The sequence below is a fragment of the Hesperophylax consimilis genome, chromosome 9 (assembly GCF_061612785.1).
Source record: "Hesperophylax consimilis isolate HC1 chromosome 9, BYU_Hcon_1.0, whole genome shotgun sequence".
Lineage (NCBI taxonomy): Eukaryota > Metazoa > Arthropoda > Insecta > Trichoptera > Limnephilidae > Hesperophylax > Hesperophylax consimilis.
The window spans coordinates 27,544,703-27,563,701 of record NC_142844.1 but is presented as its reverse complement, the minus strand read 5'-3'; the positions used below and the strand labels follow the sequence as shown (position 1 = coordinate 27,563,701).

The window sequence follows — 18,999 nt, the reverse complement described above, 5'->3', positions numbered from 1 at the left end:
AATTATTAGCCTGAAACACTCATCCACATTTAAAAATTTACTGATAAAAGATACATGACGCTAACGGGACTTGAACCCGTGTCCTTTCGATTTCCGGTCGACAGCTCTGACCACTGAGCTATGGCGGCTTATCTCTTATCCGCGAAATAATTCAATATATACTATTGTTTCATTCAACAATTACTGCTTGTTACATTTTTTCACCTGAAAACAACCAACTTTATTTTATATGGAGAAAGGCATTGTAAGTGCCAACTCTCTCACTAGATGGCGTCGAGACAAATTGTCTACATTTTTTGGTGAAGATACTAGAACTTGTCAAATATTAATTATTATTTTTTTAGTAAACTTATGTTTAAGACAAGATTTTTTTATGCATAGTTACCCTTTGTGCAACAATTATTGTTACCCTTTGTGCTATGCAAAAAAAAAATTGTGTTGAACATTAGTTTACCAAAAAAATAATACGTTAGGTTAGGTTAGGATTAAAAAAATTTTCATCGTTTCCAATGACTTTATATCACTTTTTAAAAGTGTGTTGAATTGTCACTGTGTTGAGTAATCATTTTTTTTTTTTTTTTTTTTTTTTATATTTACTCCACACAGGAGGCCCAGAAGAAAATAATTTCCCTCGGGGCCTATGTCATCTTTGGGGATGCTGTGTGGAGGGTTTTTTTTTGGAGAGGAAGGAGTGAACATGGGTCTTGAAGAGTCCCATGTTATAGGAGGGAGGAAACACAGAGGCCGGCAGTTCGTTCCACAGCCGAGCTGTTGAACTTAAGAACGAATCGTAGAAGCGACCCGTTCTCATGTGACAAGTGTCAACTGTGTACAAATGTTGGGCGCGCGTTTGGCGTGTATCCCGACTACGCACCGGTGCCGAAGGGATCAATGACGCTAGTTCCTCAGAGCATCTTCCATTGTAATACCGATAGAACAAGGACAGCATACCTACCTGACGCCTGTGCTCTAAAGATTGCAGTCCGTTTGTTAAGATTGGGGAATCTATCAAACGGACCGCCCGTTTCTGCACAGAGTCAAGGGTTTTTTTCAGGTATTTTGGGGCTCCAGACCAGAGATGGCTGCCAAATTCGACAGTAGGGCGCACTTGCGATTTGTACAGGGTGAGCAGTTGTGTACTATTAAAGTATCTGCGGGCCCTGTACAGTACGCCCAGCTTCTGAGAGGCCAACTTTACTCTGGCTTCGATGGAGCCCCCGTACCTGAGCTGGTCACTTATAGTTACACCAAGCATATCAATGGAAGGCCTGTTCGGAAGATTGCTTCCGTTGAAGGAGACTAGATTATCATTTGGATCCCTTTTAGACGTAATCAGACAGGATTGGGTCTTTGAAACATTAAATTCGACGAGATTATTTTTACCCCAAGAGGAAATACTCTCGAGATAACCGTCCATTCTCTGTTTCAAAGCCCTCCGAGCCGTTGGAGTTTGTGTGCCCTTTGGGGGCTTGTCAAACAAAAAACTATCATGAACTGTACTGTCATCCGCGTAACAATGAATCGGTGCACATGTCAAAAGGTCATTGATGTGCAACAAAAACAAAGTCGGAGACAGAACCGATCCCTGTGGGACGCCAGCATTTATGGAGTGCGAGGAAGAGGTGAAACCGTCAGCAACCGCCTGAATCGACCTATCCCTTAAAAAGTCAGCAATCCACGTACACAGGGATGCGGGAAGTCCGTAAGAATGCAATTTGTTGACAAGTCCTCGGTGCCAGACCCGGTCAAAGGCCTTGGATATGTCTAGTGCGACCGTTTGGGTCTCACCGTGACGTTCCAGGCACCGCCCCCAAATACGCGAGAAGATCACCGCACGAGCGGTTCCGCCGGAATCCGTATTGACGGTCGTTGATAATTTTGTTCTTCTCGAGGTATGTGAGCAGTTTGTCGTTGATCACACGTTCCATCACTTTGGACAGAACTGATGTGATCGCTATGGGGCGGTAGTTGGCCGGGTTGGAGCGGTCACCTTTCTTGGGAATAGGGTGAATTACCGCTTTTTTCCAACCAGAGGGCACAGTGCCACACTTCAGGGACATTTTGAAGAGCTTTGTCAAAACTGGAACTATTTCCGCAGCACACCTCTGCAATACCAGGGCAGGTATTCCATCAGGTCCACTAGCTTTGTTAACATCGAGCCCCCGTACGACGTGGAGTACATCCCGATGCCGGATCCTCAGCTTTTTCATATAGAAGCCGCAGTGAGGAACCGACGGCGGAACAGCACCCCCGTCGTCGAGGGTCGAGTTTTCCGCAAACATTTTCCCTAATAAGTTAGCCTTTTCGGTGGCGGTGTTTGCTAGTGAGCCGTCAGGTCTGGTAAGAGGTGGCAAACTGGGTTTGCAAAAATTTCGACCTATTGAGCCCGCAAGCGACCAGAATGCTCTGCTGCCATGCGGGCAGGCAGCCAGCTTTTTGCTGATCTGCAGGTCGTGTTCGAATTTTGACCTATTGATGATTCTCTTGCATTCCTTTGCCGATTTGTTGTATGCTGATCTGCTTTCGGGCGTTCGAGATGTGTTGTAGGCTCGGTAAGCCGCGTTTTTTCGTCGGACTGCTTCGGAGCATTGTCGACTGAACCACGGCTTTGAGCCCACACCAGTTTCTTTAGTAGTCGATTGTATGAAGCCATCCATCGCCGATTTGATGACTTCACCAATCTCCTGGGCACATCTTGAAGGGTCCGAAGTCCGAAAACAAACAGCTGACCACGGAAAAGCGTTGAAATGGGCCCGCATACCGAACCAATCTGCTGACCTATAGTGCCACACTTTTCTCCTCAGCCTCTCATTGGTTGGTCTGAGGCTAACGGGGATTGATGTCGTCACTAGGCAGTGGTCAGATGATCCCAGAGGCGCTGTGACGTCAATCTTATAACCGTGTGGCACAGTAGTTAAGAATAGGTCTAACAGATTGGAGCGGTGAGTCTGGACATCAGGAACCCTTGTAGGCTCCTGAACCAATTGCTCTAATCCGTAGCAAATGGCAAAGGATTCCGCCTGTCGGCCAGCCAAGTCCGTTGGGCCTGAGAACTTCAACCATGGTTCGTTATGAACGTTGAAGTCCCCCAGAACAACAAACTCGGCCGAAGGGTAGCGGGGCAAGAGATCATCAATAGTATCGCTCAAATGTTTGAAGAGCTCGGAAGTGTCTGATTCGCTATGGTTCGGTGAGCGGTATAGACATGCGTAGAATCTTGCCGTACTGGCAAGATTGACGCGCACCCACATTACGTCAAATCTGGAGTTTTCCAGACTCAATAGTCGCACACAGTTGACGTCAGCTCGACTATAGAGGCAGACTCCTCCTTTGAGTCGGAATTTGCTTGCGAGGGTAAAGCCCGGGCAGTCCAGATAGGAGGAGTCTGGCGGCTCGGCTATCTGAGTTTCGGATAGGAAAAGAAGGTTGGGACGTTGGGACAAAAGATGGTGATGGACGGAATTTAAATTTGTGTGCAGGCCGCGAATGTTGGCAAAATTTACCAACAGTTTTGGCCCGCACCGGGGACGCCTGCTACTCGCCGCTGTAACGATGTTAAAATTGTTGTGTTGTATGTTCATGAATTTTTTTTTTTTTTTTTTTTATAAGGGTAGGAGGTGAAAGGAAAGGTCTGGAAAGGAAAGGTATGAGGGGTGGGTAGGAATCTGGGGTTCAGGCTGTCCAGGAGTGATGAGCGTTTGGTTCCAGCCCACCCACTGCGGTGCTAGGCGATAGGCTGGGAGAGTCCGGCTGGAGAGGGCATCCAATGCGCCCCAAACGCTGCTGCTGGGTCCCCTCCGGTCACGAACCGGCACAACAGCAGTGGCGGGGTTTTTTCACTCGCTGATGGGGCAGCCCACCCTTAGTCGTGAGCCTGAGGGTCGGGCCCCTGTACTATCGAGCGGCCCGGACAGCGGTAACCGGTTGTAAAGGGTCTCCCTCAACCAGCATCTCCCAACCGGCCCGCCACGCAGAAGGTGGGCCGACGCACCCGCCACCAAGGCCTGGGCAAACCTTAACCCATGAACCCGGGCACCCCTGCTAAGTCACCAAACGTAGCGAACCACTTGGGGTGACCTGTGGCAGAGGTGTTGGTAATCCAATAAATGGTTCCCAGGGCAATCATGGAACCGAATCAAGGCTTCCTTAGGTTTTCCCCACTTTTTCTACTATTCAAACTACTCTAAACACTCATAAGAACAAACTTTCACAAACAAATGGTAAAAACAAAGAAACATAAATTTGGATGATGATACATAATGTTTTTATTTTTTTAATTACGTTTTTTATGAATTGAGATAGTTAATTATAATCAATTTAATGCACATTATAAATTTTATCTTGCAACCAATCTCTGAGCACCGAGATATCCACATAGACAGTGGGATCTCCGTTCAGCCCGCAATTCCAGTGCATGTGAAATAGTCCAACCAGTTCTTTATTGATGACCATAGGTCCCCCTCCATCCGAATTGCAAGGACTATTCCCCGGTGCTGCCAAGTTACCGGCACATAGGTCCCTGTCAGTGATGTTCTGATTATATCCTTGGAAGATCTGATGACATAGATCGTGGTTGACCAGTGGAACTGATACCATTTTCAGCCACCATTTAGGGTTCCCGGGTACCTGAAATTTAAAGAAATTTACAGCTATTGACTGACCTTTGATTTGAGATAAATGGCAAAAATGGGTGCTTGTATCCTAGATCATCTACAGGAAGTTGGAAAACGTATTCAGTTCTCTAATAAAGAAAATTTTGTTTAATATGGTCTTTGGTTGTTTTACCAGATGGACGCTGTTGTATAGTAATTGAGATTTGGACCGATGTCGCGACGGTCACAATAATGAAACATTAGGTTTCACGATCGGTAAAGTTTAATTTTATTTACAAGAGTAGACTAAAATACTAGTAGTTCTGTGAACAGTATGAGAGCTAATTTTCTCTCATTTGAGAAATGAAAACCAAAATTTCCTTCTCAATCAAATGTTTTTTTAAGTAAGTGCTTAAATACTTATCTACTTAAATCCACAAATTAAAGGGACCTTTTTTAATTCAAATAATGAATTATACAATTTGTCCAAACCATGACAATTATTTTTTTAAACTTTCTTCAGGCTGGTAAGAACTACAAAATTGCAAATAAGAAAGTGCAAATCAATAAGACAGAGAAGAATGTGAAATCTCACATTTGAAAAATTAATCATCACTGAACCATTAAAACGCCACCATTTTGAAACGGAAACGGAACGTATAAACAAATTTACAAACTGCTAAAATTCAAAACGTTTTCGTTTCAAAATCTTTGGTACGCTCAGTCAAGAATTCAAATAAATAATACAATGCATATTTGACTGTTCCAGAGTTGAAGACAACCATTCAGAATCGAAACAGCAACAGTGTAGGCTCGTCATTAGTTTAACTGCGTAGAGATGTCACTACTTTAGCTCACTGCTCGTGGACTTGCGCTACCCGCAGTTGTATAGAAAGCCCGGGCCGCTCTCATTTCAGTATACTTACCTGGCGTAGGGGACACCGTGATCACTAAGGCGGTACCCCCAGGGCGAGGCTCTTCCATTGCACTTCGGTTGGGCTGACCCTTGCGATTATCCCTAATGCGGATAACTCGGGCGCGTAATTTTTGGTAGTCGGGACTGCGTACGCGCTGTCCCGTCCTTATATATACTAGAGGGGGGGTCCTATGAGTTCTTTACGTTACTGGTAACAGTTAACAGTGAGGTCAGTAAGTAGAGGTACAAAAAAATACGTTTACAAAATACTCAAAAGTATTTTACACCGACCGAGGATTGATTAAGAATAAGTAATTTGTAAACTATACTCACCTCACATAATTTCTACCCATAAATTTTCTACGAAAAATTGATTCCTCACAATTGTACAAGGTTAATCTTTTTAAAATCTTATCTGCACTTAACCGAAGGTTTCCAGAGCCGAATTAGTTAAAAATAGCATTCAATAAATTTAAAACTTTACAATTATAAAGTTCCCAATTATGAATACAAACTGTACACATATGTAATGCATTAATAATAGTTATTTTGCATTTGTGTAATATCATATTGATCTGTTTTTTAAAAATAAATTAACTTTCTTTCACCTATTATAAAAACTTGTAAAATCGTCATGCATCTTCTATTATAAATGAATTTGTTTATTTCTAACCTATCTCAGATACTTATGTCAACATTTTTTTATTATTTTATCAGGTTCTCGAGAGATTTGGAGCGACTATAAAGACCACCTTGTTATTTGTTCTGCACATTTCACTGTTTTTTTTTGGAGGAAAAATAATGTTTTTTTAGTTCAAGTACTAGGTAAGTATATAAATAATAATTGATAGAATAACAATTAATATTTGATTATGGACGTACTACTGAGGCTGAATAAATATTATATAAGTGATGTATTTGCTAATTAAAAAAATTACAGTGTTGCCAAAGAGTATTTAACATGATGAACCGCAATGCGGCCCTGTACCTACTTTCCACAATACCGTTACAGGTAGTTGAGGGCGGAGCCTAATTATTAGGTGCATCAAAAATATTATTCATTCATTCATTTTGCAATATAGAATATGGGTTCAATTGTCTTTCAATTGCGTTCTCTGTGCACTGCGGTTCTTCCGATTACCGGAACCGTAATATTAATGATTGATTCTAATATCGATGGTTTCAGTGACAGCAAAGTAAAAAATAACCGCGACAGGAGTATCGATCCTGAAATTCCTAAAAAAATAAACTGGTTCCTCAAAAAGTCGGGGTCTTCAATACATGTTTATGTTTTTAATTTTGTTAACTCTCTCTAATATTGACCATCTCTACTCTGAAAAATATCTGTGCACGCGGCCAATAAAGGAACTGTAGACACCATATTTTAATCATTTCGCTTTCATTATTTTCAATCGAGGTCCTTCAATATTTTGTTATTTTTTTAATCAAGATCAAACTGAGCTGCCATCAGTAATTACAAAATTATTACAGTAATTAGAATACGAGGTTTTGCTGGAATTTCGAAACGCAAAAGACTTAAATGTTTTAACAAAAATAGGGTTCTACCAATATCCAGCTAAATATTATGATTGTTAAATCCTTTGTATCATATTTGCGACAGCCGCATGTGAGACACACAACCGAAATCTCAAATATGTGATACAACCAGGTTAAGGTAATACTATACTTCTTACTGATTGAGTTCCATAACCAGTTACGGTAGCCCAGGTTCATTCTGGATGGATTACAACCTTGCTAACGAGAGCAATTGGTGCTATAAGATTGGTGATCTTGTAAGGCGCTTGGAGCAACACCACAGCAATGTTATAGTCCCTGTCTTCAAACTGTTCGTGATAGATGATATCTTTAATTTTTGCAATCTCTCCTCCCTCCAACGCTTCGCTGCTTCCAGCTCTTACTTTCCTGAATGTGTGCGTCCCACTAGATCAAAAAAATCATCTGAATATTTACAAAAAAAGGAAACTGTCATGAATGTTTTCACTTTTTAATAATAAGTAAATCGGTATTCACTTGTACTGATGAAAACCGTTCGTGCACCAGTGACAAACCGTTTATGCGCTGCTGGCATTGGAATTTCGCTCTAACTGGATTTTTTCGATATGCGATTTAAACCTGTATGCCATGAGAAAGTGCATAAAATCTTTTAACACAATCGTTTGTACTTAAAATACTTTAGGGTAAATTTTTTATTCCTTTTTTGATTTCCATCAAAAAGGGTCTGGTGTTCTAAAGGTTAAAGCAAAATGAGTAAAAACGTACTTTAATAAAAACATTACATTTCTTATGTATTTTTTTAAAATGTTATCCTATTATTTTGAATCTAAGGCAACCCGCTCGTGTGCGCACCTCCATATACCGTAATGAATTTTGATGTATGCAACTGTTGCAACAACTAAAGTCTCTCGTGTGCGGCGTACCTTACTTTTAATAAAAAACAAAAACCTAATTGACATCCTTTTTTTTTTAAACACCAACAGATATTTCAGTTCAATTTTCAATACTGACAACGTTAGTCGTATCGTAAAGATGCTACTAAATATTACTCTAAATTGTGTCGGAACGGTGACTGAAACGACGTAAGTAAAGAAGGCGTCTACAAAAATTATGTGGTGTATTGAACGGACCAACAGTTGAATTTGCTAAAGCAGACCTGACATGATATGGACATTTTAGAGAGATATATTTTAATTAATTCTGATGAATATATAACTAAAATCTCACACGGTTTCAGAGGAATATCTCGGGTAATCACTAATTCTCTGTCTAGAATAATAAAATCTAGTCCTTATCTCGATGATGTCATTAATGTCGTTGAAAAAAGATTAACATTTTTTTAATAACGTTTTACCTAAAAAAATAATGGTAAGATCTTGTTTTAATTAATCAAGAAAAAAATATATTATACGTAAGAATTCATCTGTATTAATTAAAATGTAAGCCTTAATCAAAACCCCGTCACATGTAGTGATGTTTCCACTTAAGGCGATGCACTACATCGTGTAATATTTTAAATTGAACCGCTATCAATAACAACCCTTACGTAGATGGCGATTAGGTTTAAATTACCGCTTAACACCATCCGCCTGTTTTGATTTATGCAAGAAAAAAACATGGCCAAAAAGTGCCTTTTATTTTATTTTGTGGATGTTCAGGCATAAATATTTTTTTTTTTTTCGATCATTTTATAAATAACTTAATTTTCCACATTATACCATAAAATCATAACCGAAAATGGGTTCGTAAGTAGGAGATTTTGAACTTTAAAACAGTTTTCATAGGCCTTATACATTATTTTTTTCTGGGCTTATAAAAATACTTATCTAAAAAATTCTCGACAATTTCAAAGGCCAAGGTGTATTCTACTCGCAGTATTTAATTAAAGTATCTGAAACATTTCTAGGTGACCAAATTTTCAAACCAAAAACACATGACTTTGCATTACTACGTATGGCATCGCCTTAATTTGTAATAAACCAAAAAAAATACGGTATGTAATAATAAGTACTAGTATCTCGTCATAACGTATTCCACAATTAGAACGCGATAAGCGGTTCACGTAGGCCGGATACAATAGTGTAGTTAGAACGTTGGGGGTTAATTGGAAGTAAAAAATGGAAAGCATTTTTTTCGCTTCATGTCTCATCTAATTATAATATTGCAATATGTTAATGTTGCAGTGAGTGGAAAATCTATTTAAATCTTTTAATGCGTTTTTCTCGAAACGGTTTTTTTGAACCACACGACAATACGATTGGGGTGGCGATATGTATTTTTACCTGAGAAGCCTGGCGGGAACTGCTATGAGGTCGTCTCTAATAAGTGCTCCAGAAGTCTCGAAGTGATAGTTGTTTACATCGTCTCCTTCAACGTTGGAGTGCAGAATGATGGCATGCCATGGCGCTTGGTCTATTGCCACACCATCTCCTCCCAGTATTCTTTGCTGAACGTCTTCTGCTCCTACAAAATTATTAATAAATACTTCATTAACTTTAAAACTAAAAATAAAACAAGTTGCGGTGTTGTAATATGCACCTGTGTATTTAAGCTTTGTTTATTGGAATATGCTTCTGTTAGTTATTTAAAAAAAAAAAAAAAAATCACATTTTTTCAATATTGTGGTTTCATTGCCTACCTGAAGAAAGATTGAAAAAAGAATTATCATTGATATAGTAACGTTTGTTTGAAGAAATTGTATAATTCCTTATTTGAAATAAATAAATAAAATGTTAAAATTAAATGAGTAGGTATTTAAGTACCTTTTTACAAATCTTTTAATTTCTGGGAAAAATTTGATTTATTAAATGAGAGACTATTAGAAACATACCTTTTGCACGCGAGGTTGATTGTTCACAGAACTAGTAGTTCATGTTTTTCTTTTAAAAATCTATCTACAAACAACAACAAAAAAACATTAAAAATAAATAATGATTCTAATAAAAAGAGTAAAAAGAGGTTTTTAAAAAAATACAACTATTTTGATACTTGTTTTCAATTATAAATAATAATTCAAATAATAAAATAGAATAACTAACGTGTATTGAAAGTGTCAACAAACCCAAGGTAGAAACAGCAACACAGATACAAAATATAATATTGAAAATCATTTTGAAAGTGATTTAATATCCCCTTGGTACGGTAGATCTCACTGAATTATAGAATAATATGTGACCATTATACTCGCAATGTAGTATTAGTGTGTCAGTTCTCGGGGACATATTATTAAGACAACTTATCTTTGATTTTGCAGTACGTAATTCCGATATAAACCGTTATCATTTAATTTATATTATGTGCTGTCGAATTATGCACTGAGATGATATTCTGATTTGTTGGTTTTTTCTTCTCGTATAGAAAAATAAAATTTAACATGTTTGCATGGCAACGGATGTTTTTCTGGGAATGGGAAAAACCATAAAAAATACATATTGTTATGTTGTGTATTGCTTTATTTATTTTAGAAATAAGGTAAGTACACATAAAATATTATTTACATTGGGTTTGTACATATTTTGAAAATCGAATAATACTCTTCCATGGAGGCGTTAGCTTATGTCATAAATCAACTTCTGCTTGTGATTGGAAGAGAAGTGTACTGTACATTTATGTAGTTATTTATATTTTTTATTGTTTTTTTTGTTTAATTCGTAGAACTAAATTTAATTAAAATCAAATTTAATATTATAATTATTAAGTTCTGGAAGTATTTTTTTGGTTTTTGTTATTATTTCTGTTTCGGCTTTCAAGGCCATTTTCAAACTGTGGTTTTAACCACCTTTAGACGACTTATTTATATGATTCTATTTTAAAATTGAAAAATAATATATTAATATTTATAAGTAATAAAATAATATTTTTTAATTTAATATTTCACAGTATTCAATGTATTATTTTTGTACAGCTTGGCTATCAAAATATAAGGGTACTTCTCTTTAACTCTTCATGTTTTTAAGCTCTTAAAAGTATGTGTTATTTTTAAGAAAATCTGTATAAATTTGGCGGGTTATGAAAAAAAAATTATAAAATTATCAAAAATATGCAGTGTTTCTTTAAATGCTACCCAGGACTATGCTTTTTTTAAGAGATTTGTGCTATATTTTAAATAAATCTTTTTTTGTACATTTTCGCTAACGCCTATAAATGAATATATTTTTTTAAAATTTGTATTATTTACATGTCTCCCTTCCTAAAAATCTTCTTCTTCCTTTTTAAACCATACAACGGAGCCTTAAACAGAGGAAGGAAGATTTTTCTAGCCAACCAAACTAACACCACGTGTTGAAAATAACAACCCCAAGGATTAAAACCGGTTAAAAGCATCGATAATTCCAGTTTTAGGATGAGATACATCCAATACAACTTCGTTTAACTAAACTAACTTCGCGGTAAATAATTAGGTAGGTACGCATACGCCCAGTTTACTGTTTGCATATCCAACATTCATGGTCGGTTTTGTGATTCACTTAATTTAACGTTTCCATCATCGGAGCAGATGATTACACATTTTGGAATTAAAAATCTCAACTCATATCAATCGCGGGACAGCCTGAATTCTTGACAAATCAGTTCCAATTTTGAAAATGACTGTAAAAAATATTATATTTTAGGTAGGTACTTTATCGCTTGTCTGAATTCTTCACACAATCTGATCGAATTTTGAAAATAGCACTTAAATTCAAATCAAAATTGAGTTGTTTGAACCAGAGTTTTAGAAAACCGGAATTAGAATTTTTGATGATTTTTAGTGTTGTGCAATGTACAAACTTATGCATTTTAAACTAACTAAGAGGGCTACGCAGAGAGGACGGACTGCCAAACAAATCGGTCTTTCACACACTCCTTGCCTCATTCACATTCATACATCGTCTCATGCATGTCTTTTGTTAATAAAATAAAACAATTATTTGGTTTAAAACCACGATTTTTTTATTAATTTATTGACCGACAGGTTATCATTATGCTTATACATCAGCCATGCATTATTTTCGAATCTCCACATTATGGAGATTATCGTTATATTATTTATCTGCCTACTCGCATGGATAGGCAGAGAGGACAGACCACCACAAAACTCTATCTTGGCACACACTCCTTGTTGTATTCACATTCATGCATCGTTTTGTTTAATATCTAACATTACATTTTTATATCTAACATAAACCTTCAGAAGTACTTCCATATACAAATTATTTCAATGACATTTAGGTACATTTTACAGTACATCTAAAACTTATTCTTTGTAGCATTTAGGAATAATCCACGAAAATCTGTAAGGCTTTTAGATTCTTTAACATCCGTCGGTAGTTCATTAAATATCTGGAATCCTTTTTGATAGTCTAAAATCTCTGCAGCTTCTCATAAGGTAGCCAAATCGAAATTGTAATGTATATTCTTAAACATGTATTTCGAGAGCATCTTATTTTTGAGTTAATAAGTTATTGTAAATTATACGCTGTCTCACACTTAACGTACCAAGTTATTATGTACACTAATTATCTTAGAATACCTACAACAATTTAATATGGCTCGTGTGCCTCTATTTTGAAATATTTGCATTTTTTTACCTGTGTTTGATTGCATAAGAAAAGGACACCATAGATTGATTGATTGATTGATCCAGAGATATATTTTCTCTTTTCTAATATCAACACACTATTTCACTCATACCAACAGCGACGCCACCATCAAATTTAGATCCTTCGAATTCAACTCTTGACAGTCCAAGATGCCAAACAAAACGTCTGTAACCAAGTGGATCTTCCGACGACCCCATGTGTTTTTTTCTGTCTTATGGGCTTTTAAACTAAAGAAATCCCTATTATAACTAACAAACTAACTAACAATCACTCCGTTTCCCCGCAGGGGTAAGTAGAGAGGACGGACCGCCAAACTACTCGGTCTTGGCTCACGCTTCTTGCCTCATTCACATTCATACATCGTCTCATACATACTCTTCTATTATTCTGATTCTTGACATGGCCCGACTGGAGTATCTGATTCACTTGATCGTGCCAAATTATTCAATCAATTATTAATGGTAACTTATGTATTTGCGCAGAAATACGTAAAATACTAAAATGATATGTCAAGTATTTAAGCTAATATAAGGAGGATAGTAATTTTGGGTACTACCACAGACATAGGAATTAATAGACGAGAAGATAATGGCGAGGGGTAAAATCAAGTGTTGAAGAACGAAGGGAGTGAAGCTGACTGTGATTCGTCAATAAATCAATCTGACAGTAAATAGGCATCTCGCATTATAATATCACCATTTACTTCTTAAAAGTAAAATCTGCTTTTGGATGAATAGACATTTTTACATGGGAGCGCAAATTACTCGCCACGTTATGAACAAATTTGCGAAGTCCAAATTCGGCAAAAAAAATCGGTTGTATTTTCAGAGTCGAATATTTCGTTTAAGTATTTAGTTAAGACACTTTTATAAATGTCCATAATTTACTTCCCAACCAACCAGCTTTGTGTTTCGCGTCCAGACGTTTCTCGATGTGATAGTAACAACTGATTCATATTATACGATGTGAATATGCTTAAAATAAAGTAAAATAATGCTTATATATGGAATGTAATACGACAATTGGGTTTATTCTCTTTTTCACATCTATTTTTACAAGTTTTCATAGTACAAGTCAACATTTTGCCGTGTTATTTCGTAAAATGAACCGATGATGCCTCGACCATAGTTCGCACAAGAATGATGACGTCACGTTTTCAAATTTCACTTGAGGCCATACGCGAGCACAGCCGGCTCCAATGGAACCGGTATGGGGAGTGGGGATAATACGCTTTTAATCACTTAGGGCAGGTCTACTAATATTCATATGTCTATGGGTACTACATACTCCACCACTTGGCTGCGGGATTGTTAGAACGATACGAAGATGACGACGCTGTTTTTTTTATGTTTTTCAGTTTTAGTTATTGAAGTTTGAAATTACTCCTGTATAAAATGTCGCTCATTAAGGCGTGATTGCCTCCCTGCCAGAAATTGTATTTGTTTATGTTTTTGTGCATAGTTTGTATAAGTTTTCACGTTGATTTATTTTACTGAAGGTTGCGAAAACCGAGAGTTATGATCAATATCGACCGAAGTATGCCTCATTGAAATTCTTGAAAGAAACCACCGTCATTTGTGAGCAGACAGGGACCGGGTGGTTACCGACCATTAGACCACGGGAACATTAGGCCACCAGACCAGAAGGTATCTACAATTCGGGTCGCTTAACTGTTTTACAGCTTAACTCACCCTTGGCATTGACCTTTCATGATATATAATTATAATACTTTATATTTTTAAATCGAAAATACCTAGCTCTCTCATAAAAAAATTAGGCGTATTAGATCTCTCAAAAAAATTATGTACAAAAATGCAAAAATCAGTAATTTTAAATACATGTAGGATTACGGAAGATTTTTTAAATATTTATGTTGAGGGATCAGTAGCATTTATAGGCCCTGTTGATCCTGTTGAACCTTCTGATATGAAAATATCTGGAGTCGGTGAATTATTTTCCCATTTGATCTCTGGTGAGTAGACGTGTTTTTCTTGTTTTGTTTTGTATTTATTTTGCTTATATAATTCACTTGCATAATGTTGATTGACTAGATGATCATTTGTGGAAAAGTGTGTGGAAGGGTTTAGTTTTTCCTATGGGGAAGATTTAACCCGGACATAAAGTCAGAAATTTAAAAAATATATATTCTGTGAAACTTTTTTCCACTTTAATTTTATTGACCGTAACCGGTTTCAGCTCGTAAAGCCATCTTCAGACTGGTGGTACAAGAGTATTTTAATTATTTATTTTTTTTAATATTTTTCGTAGTTTTCTTCCGATCGTATATCAAGGGGTAATTTATTAAATAATTTTATACCCTTGAATATATAGTGATTCTGTGGTTCGTGCTAGTGGCACGGTTAATTTATTCTTTTTCCACGGTTTAAATGCATAACATATGGGGGAGGGAGAGGGGTTGTCTACAAAGGTTTTTAATCAATTATATTAATTTATAAATTATTAAAGTAAAAATTTAAAGTATTAAAGGTTAAAGGTTGATTGTATTATTCATTATTATTGATAGAACATTCAAATAATGTGGAATATAAGAAGTAACAAAATATTAAAATTTTAAATTGTTACCATCTCATATTATATTAATATACTGTAGCCAACAACCAACAAAGTCGACAGGGCGTGTTTTTTTTATTACCTGAAATTTTTTATTTAAATTTAATTATTGTAAATTAAATTATTGTACAATTATTGACTCGAACAACAGCATTTTCAATCATTTAGGGCATTGCTGGGGTGGTGAGCTTAATGCATTTATTAAACCTTTACTCAAAAGCAAATTATCGACTGACCTATTATACAAATTTTTATTTTTTTTTATTTTTTTACACCCGCTAAACTGCCAAAGCAATTTGTCAGCAAAAAGATGTTAAAAATGACACCAAATTTATTGGTTCCAAAAGTTGGGTCACGAAAACATTGATCGAAAAGAAATTGCATTACTTCGCCGACAATACTCGTATATATGACGTTAAGATAGTAGTTATAGGCCTTAGTCGTAAGTCACTAGATATAAGTCTTAGAGATAAGTCAGTAGTTCTAGTATTAACTATTTAAGAAATAAATTTGTACAGCGCCCTTGAGGTGATTTCTCACGAAAACGGCGCTATATAAATTAGCCAAATATTATTATTATATTATTAAAGATCGAAAGAAAAATTACTTTTTCCCTTTTGTGTTCTGCAAGGACCAAATTTGTCTACCAAGATAGTATGCTTTCGAAGCTTGCAACTGAATCAGATAGAGACTTTACTTATGAAATTATCCATTACTAGGCCTAATTATTTGACCGATGTATCGGTGACTGTAACCACTACTGTCTACATAAAATATTATACAACTAGCGCAGACCCGTGAAAAATCACGGTATGTTATAATTGTAGTGTAAGTAATTGCATGTTAGTTAAAAGCGCAGGCAGTTGAAGATTCACGAAATCCGATTTTGTATGTAACATTTTTTTAAATTAAATAATTTTCTGGTAAACAAAAAAATAAGCATAAAAACATACAATTCATAACAATGAAACAAAGCAATAAAGAAATTTATGCAAAAAAAATCTGGTAAATTTATTACGTGTAAGTAGGTACTTTATAGGTTTATCGCTATCATCAGTTCCAATTTTGTAGATACTTCTTAGATTTTATACAACAGTTCCAATTTTGAAAATGACATTTAAATTCAAAGCGAGTTCATTAAACAAGAGTTACAGAACGATACACAGTCGGAAATGGTATTTTTGAAATTTAATAATTAAGATTAAGGCTGAACGATGCTCAAGTTAGCAAACAAGGTGAAGAGATGTGGTCCGGCTTTGTTGAGAATGGCGAATGACTCTTCTTCTTGTATCACAGCATCTTGAACGTTTTCCGCTAATGGCGCAAGTGGTTTTGTAAGTTGTTAGAGGTTTTTTCCGCTTAATTCTTTAAAAAGTTATTTGTATTTTATCTTAATCTAAGACTTCAAGTTGACAACAAACAAAGTCAAAGATAGACGAACAATATTTCAAATATGCGTTAATTCTCTCAAAGAACAACAATAATTGTTTTGCAATGTGCTGAAAGGTGGTAGCATTTAAATTCAATCAATACTAATAAAACATGTATATGTAGGTAATAGGTACCCCTGGGAACCGTGTTAACTGAATTCTTCGAATTGAACACAAGAGAATAAATTATTAATTAGCATTTATTGATAACACTATAATATTCAATGGTTTGTTATAACTTTTAAGCTACTAAAATGTAGATAAATGTAGATAATATAGTAAACCTACATTTAAAAATTTTTTGAATGCATAATTTAATTATAAGCAAACATTAACGTGGTTCATGAATTTGCATGATCCTTAGCTAATTGAAAAAAAATACTAATTAACTCACCCTGAAAGATAGATATCACCCTTTGACCGATCTTTCCTCCAGTTATCGGGTTAGCAAAATAAACTTATCAAATATAGGAATAGAACCCTCCGACTACTTGCCGTTAGTTCGCAGACGGTTTATAACGAACCAGATTTTTTTTTAATTTACACTACTTTTGATGCCAATAATCTACAGTGGTACTCGATTCCTTATGCAATTCAGTCATAGATTTCTTTAATAGTTGGTATAGGTTAGTAACAGGGATTGGTACCAATCCCTGCTAAACCTAATGCAAAAGTCCGAAAACAGGTATCTTTCTTTCAGTTCAGTTTCAACAGCATTTGCAACCAGTATAAAAGTCCGAAAATAGATATTTTTCTGTCAGTTCTGTTTCTACAGCATGTGCAACAAGTATAAAAGTCCAAAAACAGATCTCTTTCGGTAAGTTCAGTTTCTACAGCATGTGCAACCAGTAAAAAATCCGAAAACAAGTCTCTTTTTGTCAGTTCTTTTCTACAGCACGTCCTGTATTAATAAAGATGGAGGTGGTGTGTGAGTTCCCCACAATTGTAGTATCTACCAACCTCGAACAAGTAAGTATCTATATACCGGGAGAATTGAAGTAGGTACCTGATCACTTCATAATCGATGTAGGTAGATACCTACCTCAATGATCGAACTCCTGCATCATTGAGCACAATCACGTGTCTACATATGGCTTCATCTACGGTCTCCAATTCGTACAAAACTAAATGTGTTTTCGCGCCGTCACCCATCAAGGGCCGCCCCGGCAAATGAGTCGGCAACAATTTGCCACTCGTGGTCGATTTTTCTTCCTGCCTAGAGATGTGCTGGAACCATTAAATAATGCAATATCGATTCATCCCCTCGCTCCGAGGGGTATTTCACGGAGGATTGATTTACGATGCTCCGGCATTTATTGCAAGTTGCACTTAACTGCGGGGAGGGGGGGCTCGGTGGAATAATGGATAACATGTCAAATCTCCGGTTTACTTACACAATTAATAGCCTAGAAATCTTATTGATATGTTGTGATAGTGTTTTACAATATGTCATTTGTATTTGACTTAGGACGGGTTGTTTCGGAGAATTTGAACAATTCATCAAATTTCAACGTTCATTTCTGGGTTCTGTGAAAGTCCTATTCAAGTTCTGTTATTATATCATTATAGGCTAGTTGCTTGACAAAACTAAAATTAAAACAGAACTTGAAAAAATCTTTCACAGAACTGGAAAATGAACGTTGAAATTTGATGAATTGTTCAAATTCTCCGAAACAACCCGTCCCTAGTCTAAAGAAGATGCCTACAAGACGGTGGAATGTTGGTTATGAAAATATGGATAGCTGGTCGCTTTAGAGGTCAATTTGAATCCTTAAGTATATTATGTTGAGAATCTGGACCCAAGCGTACCATTACTGAGAACCCTGAGCCCCTGTGCTATTGCTGAGAACCTCCTAGAATCGAAATCCCTGCGTGCTAAGACCCTACGTGCTCATGCTTAGAATCAAATTCCTTGTGTAACAATACTTAGAATCAAGTTCCTTGTGTAACAATACTTAGAATCAAGTTCCTTGTGTAACAATACTTAGAATCAAGTTCCTTGTGTAACAATACTTAGAATCAAGTTCCTTGTGTAACAATACTTAGAATCAAGATTCTTGTATAACAATACTTAGAATCAAGATCCTTGGTGCCTATGCTTCAAATCAAGACCTCACGTTCCAATGCTGAGGATTGATACCCCTTTAAAATTATTCAGGAGGTCTATCATACGATATTATACATAAAAATAACTAAATACGTCATCTATGGTCAGTTGTCGATATTTGCGAACCCTGTCAACGATTGTATTAGATAATCTTCGGTTAACTGTCAATATACATCTTTTCGTTATGCAAAATAACTGGCTTATTAATGAATGGAGTTGAACTAATTAAGCTCTTAGAATTGAGAGAAGTCGTATATGCGGCGAGTTGAATCCGTTCGTTCGCTACATT

General features: G+C 36.3%; 1 protein-coding gene and 1 non-coding gene across 2 annotated transcripts; one reads left to right on the top strand and one right to left on the bottom strand.

The window, feature by feature from the left end:
* Positions 1–4,317: 4,317 nt before the first annotated feature.
* LOC149421183 (trypsin 5G1-like) lies at positions 4,318–11,470 on the bottom strand. Its single transcript, XM_089635171.1, has 4 exons — positions 11,449–11,470; positions 9,306–9,486; positions 7,260–7,449; positions 4,318–4,626 (listed from the first exon to the last, which is right to left on the bottom strand). The coding sequence occupies exons 1-4, from the start codon at positions 11,468–11,470 to the stop codon at positions 4,318–4,320; spliced, it is 702 nt and encodes a 233-aa protein (XP_089491297.1).
* Positions 5,511–5,672, top strand: LOC149421184 (U1 spliceosomal RNA). The gene has a single exon (XR_016302662.1). It is a non-coding gene; the product is annotated as a U1 spliceosomal RNA (small nuclear RNA).
* Positions 11,471–18,999: the final 7,529 nt, after the last annotated feature.

Bases quoted from the DNA above. Each gene is read 5' to 3' on its own strand.
- LOC149421183 (XM_089635171.1), bottom strand. From the start codon at position 11,470: ATGAATGTTGGATATGCAAACA. The intron at 7,450-9,305 runs GTAAAAATACAT...TTTTTGATCTAG, and splicing joins GTTCCCGCCAGGCTTCTCAG to TGGGACGCACACATTCAGGA. The intron at 4,627-7,259 runs GTTGTAATCCAT...TTTAAATTTCAG, and splicing joins CAATTGCTCTCGTTAGCAAG to GTACCCGGGAACCCTAAATG.